The following is a 15,306-nucleotide window of genomic DNA, read 5'->3' on the forward strand; positions in this document are numbered from 1 at the left end:
ATGAACCAGCCTAGAACTTTAGACAGATGAGTGTGATTTCTGATGAACCAGCCTAGAACTTTAGACAGATGAGTGTGATTTCTGATGAACCAGCCTAGAACTTTAGAAGTGTGATTTCTTTAGAACTTTAGACAGATGAGTGTGATTTCTGATGAACCAGCCTAGAACTTTAGACAGATGAGTGTGATTTCTGATGAACCAGCCTAGAACTTTAGACAGATGAGTGTGATTTCTGATGAACCAGCCTAGAACTTTAGACAGATGAGTGTGATTTCTGATGAACCAGCCTAGAACTTTAGACAGATGAGTGTGATTTCTGATGAACCAGCCTAGAACTTTAGACAGATGAGTGTGATTTCTGATGAACCAGCCTAGAACTTTAGACAGATGAGCGTGATTTCTGATGAACCAGCCTAGAACTTTAGACAGGTCAGTTGTTGTGATCTATTGTTTTGTATTTGCAGATTTTATGGTTTGAGCAGCAGTTTGTAAAGAAGAGAGTGAAGCGAGATTTAACATTTACAGACCCACTGTGGCATAAAGAATGGTACTTGGTATGTGTTATTGATTACATGATCTTTTACTATCATTATCAATCTTATCTATCTGTCCTTGAGCTTGTGTTCTTTGTTAATTTTGAGAATGAAATCACAAAATATAGATATTTTTCTGCAAATGTTTGCTTAAACCACTAAATTAGCATTTTTGTAGACGAAAATGTTAGCAAGTCACATGCAGTCATACCGCAAAAGATGGTTTTAATTCAAATTGTATCCTTTTTTTACTGTTTCATCATCCATTGTGTGAAAGTGGTCTCCTCGTAAATTTACAAAAGCCATTGTAAAACTTACTTTACTTGTTCCTTGCAGCATGGTGGAGGTCGACGGGGGAGGAATGGCCCTGGAGGATTCGACATGGGGGTAGCAGGAGCCTGGAAGATGGGATATACAGGCAGAGGTGTAGTCATCACCATACTGGATGATGGAATTGAGAGAGACCATCCAGACCTTATAGAGAACTATGTAAGTATAAAGACGAATTACCTTCATACCCAGTGAAACCTCCATGTTTCAAAGTTCAAGGAACTAGCAATAAAACTCTGAAACATCGAGACTTACCATCATTCAGGGTAACCCAAGTTGATGACATAGCATTTCTACCTGAACAAATACAATGATTACAAAAACACAAGTTTAAATGAAAAGGGACATTTTTTTTATCCAAGAATTTGACAATGCATGTTTAGTATTTTACAGACTGATTTTAAACAAAAAAGGTTACCACTTGTTTGGTAATTATTTAAAGAGTAATACATAAAGGATTAAGAACTAATGAATTTTTAAAAAAGGAAAACAAATATCATAAAATATTCTGTCCAGATACATAGTAGAACATTAGACAATCTCAGCTAAAGATCTGAAGTGTATGGTTGTATCCAGACCGAGGATGGTTAGTGATTCTCAGGAAGCTAAGATCATTTGTGCTCCTGTACTATCATGCTTGTATCCAGACCGAGGACAGTTTCTCTGGAAGCTAAGATCATTTGTGCTCCTGTACTATCATGCTTGTATCCAGACCGAGGACAGTTTCTCTGGAAGCTAAGATCATTTGTGCTCCTGTACTATCATGCTTGTATCCAGACCGAGGACAGTTTCTCTGGAAGCTAAGATCATTTGTGCTCCTGTACTATCATGCTTGTATCCAGACCGAGGACAGTTTCTCTGGAAGCTAAGATCATTTGTGCTCCTGTACTATCATGCTTGTATCCAGACCGAGGACAGTTTCTCTGGAAGCTAAGATCATTTGTGCTCCTGTACTATCATGCTTGTATCCAGACCGAGGACAGTTTCTCTGGAAGCTAAGATCATTTGTGCTCCTGTACTATCATGCTTGTATCCAGACCGAGGACAGTTTCTCTGGAAGCTAAGATCATTTGTGCTCCTGTACTATCATGCTTGTATCCAGACCGAGGACAGTTTCCCTGGAAGCTAAGATCATTTGTGCTCCTGTACTATCATGCTTGTATCCAGACCGAGGACAGTTTCCCTGGAAGCTAAGATCATTTGTGCTCCTGTACTATCATGCTTGTATCCAGACCGAGGACAGTTTCCCTGGAAGCTAAGATCATTTGTGCTCCTGTACTATCATGCTTGTCTCCTTTGGTAGGATACCCCATTTCCTATTATGTAGTCGGCCTCCAGCTTGATGTCCAGTAAGATAGCCACTAGCTCCTTCATATTGACCCTAGCTGCTCACAGAGCAAAAAACACTGCAAACACATATCCTGTGTATATGTTATTATGTAAGCATTGTTCATATTGCCTCTTACAAACCCTCCTGTAAGGTTTTGGTGCAAGTGTTCAGAGGCATACCAATGTAATATCAAGTATCAATACAACATATACTGAAAAGATCATCACACACATCACACACGTATTTTACAGCCTGAAACATATGTTTGGTATTAAAGTTTTAGTGTTGACAGCCGTCAAGACCTTTATAACGCTACTTCAGTACCAAATTTTAGTGTTGATGTTTCTACGCAGTACCAAATTTTAGTGTTGATGTTTCTACGCAGTACCAAATTTTAGTGTTGATGTTTCTACGCAGTACCAAATTTTAGTGTTGATATTTCAACGCAGTACCAAATTTTAGTGTTGATGTTTCAACGCAGTACCAAATTTTAGTGTTGATATTTCAACGCAGTACCAAATTTTAGTGTTGATGTTTCTACGCAGTACCAAATTTTAGTGTTGATGTTTCAACACAGTACCAAATTTTAGTGTTGATGTTTCTACGCAGTACCAAATTTTAGTGTTGATGTATCAACACAGTACCAAATTTTAGTGTTGATGTTTCTACGCAGTACCAAATTTTAGTGTTGATATTTCAACGCAGTACCAAATTTTAGTATTGATGTTTCAACACAGTACCAAATTTTAGATGTTTCAACGCAGTACCAAATTTTAGTATTGATGTTTCAACACAGTACCAAATTTTAGATGTTTCAACGCAGTACCAAATTTTAGTATTTGTGTATCAACGCAGTACCAAATTTTAGTATTGATGTTTCTACGCAGTACCAAATTTTAGTGTTGATGTTTCAACGCAGTACCAAATTTTAGTATTGATGTTTCTACGCAGTACCAAATTTTAATGTTGATGTTTCTACGCAGTACCAAATTTTAGTGTTGATGTTTCTACACAGTACCAAATTTTAGTATTGATGTTTCAACGCAGTACCAAATTTTAGTGTTGATGTTTCTACGCAGTACCAAATTTTAGTATTGATGTTTCAACACAGTACCAAATTTTAGTATTGATGTTTCAACACAGTACCAAATTTTAGTATTGATGTTTCAATGCGAGGTGAGTTTTTTTGTTTCCGTTGGCAATTCTCTGGTTTGTACACTTTATCGGTAAGTGACCCATAAACTTATCTATATGTGTTAACCATTTATCTCATGGTATTGTTTTATTGATAAAGAAATGAGGTCAAGTTTATGCTTTGATACAAATTTTGTTCTGAATAAAAAACTCAAATGAATTAATGAAGCTATGATAAATACTGTGACAAAAAAACAAATGGTAATTTATTCTTCTGATGTAGAAATTTTGTACACATAATGTGCCAACATATAGATTGTGACATTAATTGGTATGCTTGCATGGGTGCGTCCAGGTAAAATGTGTTACAAACATGCCAACTAGTGTTGAGGTCTAACAGAATCACTGCAGTCTTCACATGTCTGGTTTGTTAGAACAAAACTGATAAATTCTGTTTCCAGAAAGTGCAGTTTTATTTCTTTGGCATAAAATCTAAGTCAGTAAAGAGGTCAAAACATTTTTATTTCTGAGCTTTCTCTCTGGCTGGGTTATTTTCTTCACAGTTTCTCTAGATATTGAATATACGTATTGTATTTGTAATATAATGTTTGACTTCTTGTTTTTGTCTACATCTCACACTGAAACAACAACAATCTGGTTGATAGTATTAGATATTCCTTGGTTTTTTAATATCTTACAATAAAAAAGGTAATTTTAATAGATGTGGGCTTTTTTTTCAAATATCAACACTCCTTATTAAACCAACATGACCTTTTTATACAACAATTTAGATAGGCCTGGTTAGTAATTAATTGGTATGTTACAAGCAGGTTTAGAAGGCAGCATGTCAGATACTTCTGTACAATACAGTAGTACATGTCTAAGAACATAATAAAAGATGAACCTCAGAATATATCTGATGATATCAATTCATCCATTGAGAAGGACCATTCTCGGGGTTTTTATTTATTGTAGCAAATTGAAACTGATTTCTATCAAAGTTGTCTACATGATGAAGTCTTCCTTTTTTGGAAAGCTGTATGCATGTTCTGTATCTGATAAGTCTAGACTTAAATGGCTTTTGGGAAGGTGTCATTGTGCTGGAGTGTTGTTACATTGAGAAGTGTCGTAGAAGTGTCAGGAACATCTGTACAACAATACACTGTTAAATCACCTGGTGAGATGTGGATGTCTGCTCTCCATTTGGACAGCTCTATCAGATTATTGGTCACAAACTGAAAAAAGTTGTTTTCAGATGTTTTGTCAGGGAGAATTCATTATGGTAGGGTTCTTAGAACAGTAGGAATGTGTGGTGATTTATATGTCTTCAAAGTATTCAAGGTGTCATTTGATAACTGTTTCTATCTATAATAGTGTTGTTTCAAATTGATAGCTAAATCCATCAAAGAAAATTATGTTGATATCTCATGTTCATGACCGTCTAACATGCAGTTTATCTTTTACAATAATTAACCAAGCTGTTACCATAGGAACCATGTAAAACAGTTATGCAATCTGTATCTGATGTAAGTTGTCAGATGGAACCTGGTCCAGATATATGTCGAAGTAAAACACATTAACATCAGTTTTCCAACATCTCGACACCTTCGAAAACAAGCTACATCCCAAGGTTGTCATGCAGATGTAAAAGATTGTCAGCTAGCACTAGAAGTTCTAATCTCGAAGCCATTCCATGGAAGGTTTAATGTCAGTTGATGTTGCAGGTCTAGTCTGAAAACTATATGGGTGTAATGACAAGTGACATAACCACAAACCATATCATAGCTGATCACAACAGAACACAGTCCTCAGTACTTCAATAATGCTGCCATTTTATCAACTCACTTGGCCCAAATGAACTTATGGCAAACTGCAGAGTCCTTTGTCAATCCATTAATTTTTCCTACAAATCTTAAAAGGGGAAATAGATGTAAATATTCAAAATACTTTTCCTTTTGTTAAGATAAAACCATTCCAGCAAAGTAAACCAGATGAGAGATACTGGCCCTATAGGCCTCTTGTTTATCTAAAGATTGCAACAATGTAGATGTATTTACATGAGAAGTACTCAAGTTAATGCTTATTTAGGTAATTAGGTCACCTAAGATCGCCTGAGACAAAGTCTCATGGTAACCTATTCTAATCACCTTTATCTGACGTTGTGTGTCCGTAAACAATTTACCATTTTCAACTTCTTCTCAAAAACCCCTGAACTGATTTCAATGAAATTTTGCTTAAATTTTCCCTGGCCTAAGATGAACCAAAATTGTGAATTATACTGTCCCCACTCCCCAGGAGCCTGAGGGGCAGACCAAAAGGGGTCAGATTGACTTAGATTTCAAAGATCTTCTTCTGAAACCTAGATATGGTAGAATCAAATAATCTTCATGAATGGAAACATCCTAAGGTGCTTTACCAAAATTGTGAATTTCATGGCCCCAGGGTCTCACATTTCCCCGTTGGGAAGGGAAATATTTCAAACTTGGTTAGAATTATGAATGACAGCTTGATGGTATGCCCATTTTGATCCTGACTGACCCCCACGGGCTGATGGGCGAGGTTTAAAGGGGTCAAATTGCATTTTTGAGCTTAACATTGGGTATTTCCCGGTGGACATAACTTTAAAAGAATTATCAGTATAGGATGGTATGCATGTATTGACACTGGCTTACTATATTCAGTGTCACCATTGATAACTATTCTTTAACCTATGTATTCAATATTGCTTATCTCAAGTGATTGTCAAGGCCACTAGGCCTCTTGTTTTATTTTCAGGGTTTCTACTTTTACCATAGTTTGATTTTATCCTCGAAAATAACGATAAAGACTACTACGGTCAACTGCTATTTTGATCTCAGCATGTGATATTGTCAATGGACTGACATTGTTACTGTGTCAGTTGTCAATGACCTTGGACACCAAACTAGAATACCTGATGTTGTATCCAACAGTCTGCTATACCAGACATCTCAATGTCCTATTGGTCAGCTTTAAACTGGACAGGAAGTGACACGATCATAAACGTGTCACAATATTGGTCTAAAAAAGGAAATGGATTCTATAAACACAAGACGATAAAAGATGAATCATTTATGGGTGGTCAGTCATTCTATGGAGATATTGGTGTGAGGGTTAGTGATGATGTCATGTCATGTTGTATATTCATTATATGATTGACAGGTCATCTTGACTGACCTGATGGTAGTAATACTCCCGTGTCCACTGGCTTGTCATTAAGTCAATCTTATACCTAACTTACCAGTCAATTTGTTAGAAGGAAGCTATTAGGACCAGTCAATCTGTTAGAAGGAAGCTGTTAGGACCAGTCAATCTGTTAGAAGGAAGCTATTAGGACCAGTCAATCTGTTAGAAGGAAGCTATTAGGACCAGTCAATCTGTTAGAAGGAAGCTATTAGGACCAGTCAATCTGTTAGAAGGAAGCTATTAGGACCAGTCAATCTGTTAGAAGGAAGCTATTAGGACCAGTCAATCTGTTAGAAGGAAGCTATTAGGACCAGTCAATCTGTTAGAAGGAAGCTATTAGGACCAGTCAATCTGTTAGAAGGAAGCTATTAGGACCAGTCAATCTGTTAGAAGGAAGCTGTTAGGACCAGTCAATCTGTTAGAAGGAAGCTATTAGGACCAGTCAATCTGTTAGAGGGAAGCTATTAGGACCAGTCAATCTGTTAGAAGGAAGCTATTAGGACCAGTCAATCTGTTAGAAGGAAGCTAATTGGACAGCTTCTACCCGTGTGTTACCATTAAGTATTTAATTATTTAGAACAGATATTTGTGAGTAATGATTAAATATTTAATCATGTAAAGCTGATATTTGTGTGTTTCCAGTAAATGATTAGTTATTTTCAACTGAAGTTTTTGTATTACTTTGAGGCAGTATAATGTTACTGGTGAGTTTTTGTTACTTTGAGGCAGTATAATGTTACTGGTGAGTTTTTGTTACTTTGAGGCAGTATAATGTTACTGGTGAGGTTTGTATTACTTTGAGGTAGTATAATGTTACTGGTGAGTTTTTGTTACTTTGAGGTAGTATAATGTTACTGGCGAGTTGTTGTTACTTTGAGGTAGTATAATGTTATTGGTGAGTTGTGTGTTACTTTGAGGTAGTATAATGTTATTGGCGAGTTGTTACTTTGAGGTAGTATAATGTTACTGGTGAGATTTGTATTACTTTGAGGTAGTATAATGTTACTGGTGAGTTTTTGTTACTTTGAGGTAGTATAATGTTACTGGCGAGTTGTTGTTACTTTGAGGTAGTATAATGTTACTGGTGAGTTGTGTGTTACTTTGAGGTAGTATAATGTTACTGGCAAGTTTTTGTTACTTTGAGGTAGTATAATGTTACTGGTGAGTTTTTGTTACTTTGAGGCAGTATAATGTTACTGGTGAGTTGTGTGTTACTTTGAGACAGTATAATGTTACTGGCGAGTTGTTGTTACTTTGAGGTAGTATAATGTTACTGGTGAGTTGTGTGTTACTTTGAGGTAGTATAATGTTACTGGCAAGTTTTTGCTACTTTGAGATAGTATAATGTTACTGGTGAGATTTGTATTACTTTGAGGTAGTATAATGTTACTGGTGAATTGTGTGTTACTTTGAGGTAGTATAATGTTACTGGTGAGTTGTGTGTTACTTTGAGGTAGTATAATGTTACTGGTGAGTTGTGTGTTACTTTGAGTCAGTATAATGTTACTGGTAAGGTTTGTATTACTTTGAGGTAGTATAATGTTACTGGTGAGTTGTTGTTACTTTGAGGTAGTATAATGTTACTGGTGAGTTTTGTGTTACTTTGAGGTAGTATAATGTTACTGGTGAGTTTTGTGTTACTTTGAGGTACTATAATGTTACTGGTGAGTTTTGTATTCCTTTGAGGTAGTATAATGTTACTAGTGAGTTTGTGTTACGTTGAGGGAATTTTTGTATACGTGTTATCATTGAGACTTGTATATAACTTGCTTAATAGAAAGTTTCTTTGTTATCAGTGAAATTTGGGGCCCTATTTTACAGAGTTACTGGTGTGAGGCCGTCACTGAATTATTGAAGACCTTGTATTGATTATGGAAGTCTGTTGATGTGTCAGGATACGATTCCATCCATCTTCCAATCACTGATAGGGCAGTATAATACAATTATTGGTGTTTTTTGTCATTGGCCACCATTTATGGTATAGCTATATTGGGTCTGTGGAGACAAATGTTTGTCTGATTGTTCTGACAAAGCCAAGGTCCTTATATAATACCATGCCAAGTAGATCTATCTGTAGTTACTTTTTATGGTGATTTTGGTGAAGTATGTCTGCTTTTGGGTAAAGTTTATGGTGATTTTTTCTGAAATAGGTCTGCCTATGGGTAAAATTTCTGATGATTTTTCTGAAGTATGTCTGCCTATGGGTAAAATTTCTGATGATTTTTCTGAAGTATGTCTGCCTATGGGTAAAATTTCTGATGATTTTTCTGAAGTAGGTCTGCCTATGGGTAAAATTTTTGATGATTTTTCTGAAGTAGGTCTGTCTATGGGTAAAATTTTTGATGATTTTTCTGAAGTAGGTCTGCCTATGGGTAAAGTTTATGGTGATTTTTCTGAAGTAGGTCTGCCTATGGGTAAAATTTTTGATGATTTTTCTGAAGTAGGTCTGTCTATGGGTAAAATTTTTGATGATTTTTCTGAAGTAGGTCTGTCTATGGGTAAAATTTTTGATGATTTTTCTGAAGTAGGTCTGCCTATGGGTAAAGTTTATGGTGATTTTTCTGAAGTAGGTCTGTCTATGGGTAAAATTTTTGATGAATTTTCTGAAATAGGTCTGTCTATGGGTAAAGTTTTTGATGATTTTTCTGAAGTAGGTCTGTCTATGGGTAAAATTTTTGATGATTTTTCTGAAGTAGGTCTGTCTATGGGTAAAGTTTTTGATGATTTTTCTGAAGTAGGTCTGCCTATGGGTAAAATTTTTGATGATTTTTCTGATGTAGACCTGTCAATGGTAAAGTTTATATGGATTTTGGTTAAGAAGACCTGTGTCAACAGGTGCATGTATATTCATTGGGATTTTATTTAATTAGACCCGCATGCCTGGCATGATTTACCTGAAATGGAATTGAGACATGAGCAATGTTCGTTTACATCTAACTCTTACCCCTGTTGTCTACCTGTATCGGGTTTTTTTTTTTTTTTTAAATAGTAACCTTTTGTCATTGCATTAAATTAGTTGTTAGTGACAACACAAATATATTTCATGTGATAAACAAAGTAAACAAGATCTGGGCTGTAATTCCAATGTTATGGCATTACCTCTTTAACATGAAGTTAGTGAGGTCAAGGATATTTCAAGTAAATCTGTGTATGTTATTTTCTGAGATTTAGGTGTTTAAGTTGACCATTCTAAAGTATCACATTTTTATTCTGTAATATGTATCAAACTTCTCAAACCAGCATCAATACCAGATTTTCAGAGGTTGTACTGAAGAATCTATACCTGGGATGCCTTCCCAAATCTTCTTCAAGGCAATGATACACAGTATTGTATTTTATTGGTGGCCCAGTCAAACTGATCCTCTATTCAAATTTATTCAGAGTAAATTAGGTGCTTTGAGATGTCTGTCAGGCCTAATCACTTAGTTACACATGTACAAATGCCTCCTGATGGCTGTTTTAGACAGAACTAAAAAAAACCAGAGCTAAATGATGTTCTGCAGTACTCATAAGGGAGCTTTGTGTAAACATGGTACAACACTACTAGGGGGCTGCTTTAGAGGGAATTAAAGCTACTGAATAGAGGGAGAATGTAGCTACAGGATAGTGGGGGGGATATAGAAACTGGATAGTGGGGAGAATGTAGCTACTGGACAGTGGGGAGAATATAGCTACCGGATAGTGGGGAGAATGTAGCTACTGGATAGTAGGGAGAATATAGAAACTGGATAGTAGGGAGAATATAGAAACTGGATAGTAGGGAGAATATAGAAACTGGATAGTAGGGAAAATATAGAAACTGGATAGTAGGGAGAATATAGAAACTGGATAGTAGGGAGAATATAGCTATTGGGTAGTGGGGGGAATATAGAAACTGGATAGTGGGGGAATATAGAAACTGGATAGTAGGGAGACTATAGAAACTGGATAGTAGGGAGAATATAGAAACTGGATAGTAGGGAGAATATAGAAACTGGATAGTAGGGAGAATATAGAAACTGGATAGTAGGGAGAATATAGAAACTGGATAGTGGGGGGAATATAGAAACTGGATAGTGGGGGAATATAGAAACTGGATAGTAGGGAGACTATAGAAACTGGATAGTAGGGAGAATATAGCTACTGGATAGTGGGGAGAATATAGAAACTGGATAGTGGGGGAATATAGAAACTGGATAGTGGGGAGAATAAAGAAACTGGATAGTAGGGAGACTATAGAAACTGGATAGTGGGGAGAATATAGCTACTGGATAGTAGGGAGAATATAGAAACTGGATAGTAGGGAGAATATAGCTACTGGATAGTAAGGAGAATATAGCTACTGGATAGTAGGGAGAATATAGAAACTGGATAGTGGGGAGAATATAGAAACTGGATAGTAGAGAGAACTGTACCTTTTTATAAGTGTAATCAACAGATCTTTTCTTATCTTTTGACCATGTCAGATTACTTACGAAAAATATACAGGCATTTCAAATGTATTTTCCAGATGTGTGATAAGTGATTACTGATGTGTACATTGTACAGTGAGAGGTGACATGATGGTGTTGGTCAGTCATTCAGGTTAAGGTATGAGCAGTCATTCTCGCTGACAAGCTTTATTAGGACCTCCACCATAACCTGTACAGTGTCTGGTCATGTAGCCACAAGTTTGAGATCTGTCATCATTAGTAGTGACAGACCTACTTAGTTTACAACATGATAGTCATCAACAGGAAGTGATGATGCATGATGGGAGGCAAAAAAACTGCATGTGTTATGAAAAGAATGATTTAACTATAAATACATTTTGCTTACTATTTTGGAATTTTCATAGGGGATCAAATGGTATTTCAAAACTGTGATATTGTCGTGTCTACCTTACATGACTGTGATATGGTCATCTGTCAGCCTTTAGTTACTGTGGTGTTGTCACATGGTGTATTGGAAACTATTTTCAAACATGACTCTTATTTCATATTTTCTTGTTTCAAATGAGTTTCATAAAATTCATAAAATGTAAAATGGTTTGAACTTTTACAATCAGTCTCATATTCATAGGCATTACAACTTGTGTGTGTGTTTAAATTTGAATTTTTAAAATTTTATTTCACATTTTCTTGTTTCAAACGAGTTTCATAAATTTTATAAAATGTAGAATGGTTTGAATGTTTGCAATCAGTCTCACTACAATTTGTGTGTGTGTATAAATTTGAATCTTTTATTTTGAATTGTAAAATAACTGGCACTGCCTGAAGTGTTTAGGTAAAGATGTTTGTGCTGACCAAACCATAGCCATAGATATCAGATAAATAAAACTTAAGGAAGCGTATGTCTTGATTGGAGGAGTTAGGTAGCAAAGTAAACAAGTGAAATATACAGGTGAATCATCATGTCTGTCTTTTCCTCTTTTCAAGGAACTGAAGGTGATCCTGATCTAACTTATTTCCTATCCTGATAAACAGGATGTATTGTTGACGTGTAGTGTGGAGATAAACTTAGTTGTCATGACATCTAGGAGTGTATGACAAGGTTGTGACACTATGTATGTAGTACCTGTGCTGTGGTGGCTGTTACAGTCTGGATGATGTAAATCACTGCTGGCTATTCTCAGTAAGAATTAAGTAAACAAGTCATTCGAGGCACCTTCCTAGCATTGAAGCTTTTACCAAACAGCTGTCTAATGTAGCTAATTAAAACAAAAATGGATTTTCAAATAATGGGTTTCCTTTTCATGTTTTATGTAAAACTGGCCTGAATGTGATTCTGTGTATGTGATTGTCATCGTTCTGTGATGTTATGTTTATTGTCAACAACACTTTTTACTGTTGGCTATTTTTATACAGGAACTTTGATAATGTATAGTTTTTAAAACATAGCCTTTCTGCACACTTTCTGAATACTTCTTCCCAAATGTCTTCTTTCTTGACAGTGGCTTAAAGCTTTCAGGATACTAGCTCCCTAGCCTTTCATTGCCATTTCTGGATTCAGTTCAACTCTCTAGTCTTTCCATGCCGCCAAATTTCCTGACATGCTGCCGAAACTTCTTGAAAATAAGTCTTTAGTTTGCATACAGGGAAAAATTTATTAAAAAAAAAAAAATTTTGCAAAAGACATTTAAGAAAGTAATCAACCATGAACTGTAATTTACAAAAAATAGTTTGTTTTGTTTCTTTTTATGATGATCAGTTGTTAGAAAGATTGGTTTGAGAAATGTGCTCTGTTCTCGTGATATAAAAAAATCAACTAAACAGGTAACCATGAAAGAAAGGTAACACTGCTTGGTGTTGGAAATACCTCAAAGTTTCAATAATTTCTGTTGATGTAAATTTCCCGTCGGCCATACTAAGGCACAGTGTTTGGGATAGAGTGGATCCCAAAGGCTGGAAGGGATCTCCAGTGGGTCTCGTAATTGGCTAGTTTGGTTTTGAGTTTGCGTTTGTCCGTTCCTTCCAGTATTGCGCCAGGTCTCCAATAAATAGTAGATATGTTTGTAAGGTATAAAGCATTGAAACATTATCACATAGAACTCGTAAACAGGTCGATGATTCGAGGAGAGATGTTGTTCTATTCTTTGTTTAAGGTTTGGGTCAGCTCCTGCAATTCTAATGGTTGCTTTTGACATCCTCTCAAATGTTGGTCAAGAACATCCCACATGTGCTCAATTTTTGACATTTCACGTGATTTCAATGGCCAATTTTATTATCTTATTGGAAAATGTATATTATATTATAAGATTGGTAGAACCATGGATCTAATATTTCATTATTTTTGCCAAATTAAAGAATTTCCTCTTTATACTGGTCAAATTACCATTTTCACATGGCTGGTATATTCCTTATATAAATATAGCCCCAAACCATCACACTACACAATAGGTTCATTGTAGAGATTGTCACACTTTCTATTGGTAAGCGTTTAACCTGTTGCAGACTGACAGATACACTCAAACAATGTACTTGTCTCTACTGCCTGTAGGATTCCTTTGTGTCATGTAGTCATCCCTAGCTGTGGTTTTGCCAAAGTCAGCCACTGTGCAGATGATGGAATGTTGATTTAAAAGTTTGATTTAAATGACTTAACAACCAGTGAATGTCTTAACACTGCAACCGTTGCTCCACATGATAGTCTCCTGCTTGTAAGCTTGTCCATCTGTATTTGTGATAGTAAGGGAATGATGATAAAGTTGATATATAGTAATTATAATTATAAGAGATTATTTTTATATGACAGTCAAACAAAGATACAAGTTGGCTACAGAAAACATTCTTCAGTGACAACAGATTTTCATGCTTAAGAGATTTTTTTTGTAACCCCCTTGGATTTTTTAAGATTGACATTTTTCTTCTAAAGACAAAAACATCATTTTGATATCACTCATTAACAGGTATATATTCTCCAGTGACATATGTCAACTTTTCTTCTACTGTTGATCTCGTATAAGTCTCTCATTTTCTATAACATGACTTCTTTAGAAGCCAGTTTCATGCCAGGATCTAGAACATTCCTGTGGGACGTGTGAATTTGTCAAAGTTTTCAGTTTCTGGCTGATGATTTATGTGCGGCATCGCTCCAACCCTGGCTCATCAGACAGCATTGATCTTGACTTGCTACCTATACAGACCTATTGGGGATACACTGATAAAAATATGTGATAATTATCGACAAGCCGCTAGAACTAGAATCATGATTATTCAGGCATCAAGTTTGTATGACTTCAGGTTTCCATGGCAAGGACTGCGTGTAGAAAAATTGAACATATCAGGCACCTATGTTTAGCTTAGATGTTTCCTGATGGATACTGTCCACTGTTAGTAAATGTTATGTCAGACGGCCACTGATTGTTAGTGTCCACTGTTAGTAAATGGTATGTCAGACGGCCACTGATTGTTAGTGTCCACTGTTAGTAAAATGGTATGTCAGGCGGCCACTGATTGTTAGTGTCCACTGTTAGTAAATGGTATGTCAGACGGCCACTGATTGTTAGTGTCCACTGTTAGTAAATGGTATGTCAGACGGCCACTGATTGTTAGTGTCCACTGTCAGACGGCCACTGATTGTTAGTGTCCACTGTTAGATAAGGAGCTTTATGTCTTAAGTTACGTGTATATCAGTTGTGACTCGGAGTGCATACTTTAGCACACTCTAATATAGCTTTACATCTGCTAACACATGTATGGTTAAACACTCTTGTACACCTGAGCACATGTACACCCTAACACAATTTTGCTTACACATACAAAGAAATGATGGATTATCAATATTGTAGACAATTTATTTATAGGGTAAGTAAATGTGTTGTCTGGTTTTAAAGGTCGAATCCGCTTCTGCTGTATAGAAGATGTCACTTCTGTTTCTGTACACATTGTAATCATACCAAATCTAAAATGTCTGACTCATCATCAGTATCAAACATAAAAATGTTTTATAACGTCATTAAATAAACTTTCATTTTGCCTCCAAGAAAATTATTAGATTGGATGGCCTTCTAAATCTAATCAAATAAAAAAAGAAATCAAATATTTCAAATTAAAATATCACAATTACCAATCCATATCCTTTGTCAAGAAAATTTGGATTTCCATTTTTTCATCCAATTAACTAATTAACTTATAATGGGTTTTGTACAAAGCCATGTGAAGGATCATGCAGAGAAAGGATGACAGTTGTCACATGTGGCAGACTGAGTTTCTTGTTTGATTACCGAGATGTGGCTCACATCCTGTTTTCCTATAGACAACATCCTCTTTCCTGTCAACTTGTGATATCAAGTGTCGCCACCATTACAGCAGTGAC

The 15,306-nt window shown here is 35.9% G+C and overlaps 1 protein-coding gene across 1 annotated transcript in view; it reads left to right on the forward strand.

Annotated features, from left to right (window-relative positions):
• The window catches only part of LOC132553035 (furin-like protease kpc-1), a 74,993-nt gene that overhangs the window by 22,205 nt on the left and 37,482 nt on the right, over nt 1-15,306 (forward strand). Inside the window, exons 3-4 of the mRNA XM_060217239.1 lie at nt 465-554; nt 870-1,022. Of these exons, the coding sequence (XP_060073222.1) occupies nt 465-554; nt 870-1,022 (243 nt within the window). The remainder of the gene's footprint in view (nt 1-464; nt 555-869; nt 1,023-15,306) is intronic.

The sequence above is a fragment of the Ylistrum balloti genome, unplaced genomic scaffold, assembly GCF_031769215.1.
Source record: "Ylistrum balloti isolate Yb309-2 unplaced genomic scaffold, AGI_CSIRO_Ybal_v1 Utg370292, whole genome shotgun sequence".
NCBI classification, from domain to species: domain Eukaryota; kingdom Metazoa; phylum Mollusca; class Bivalvia; order Pectinida; family Pectinidae; genus Ylistrum; species Ylistrum balloti.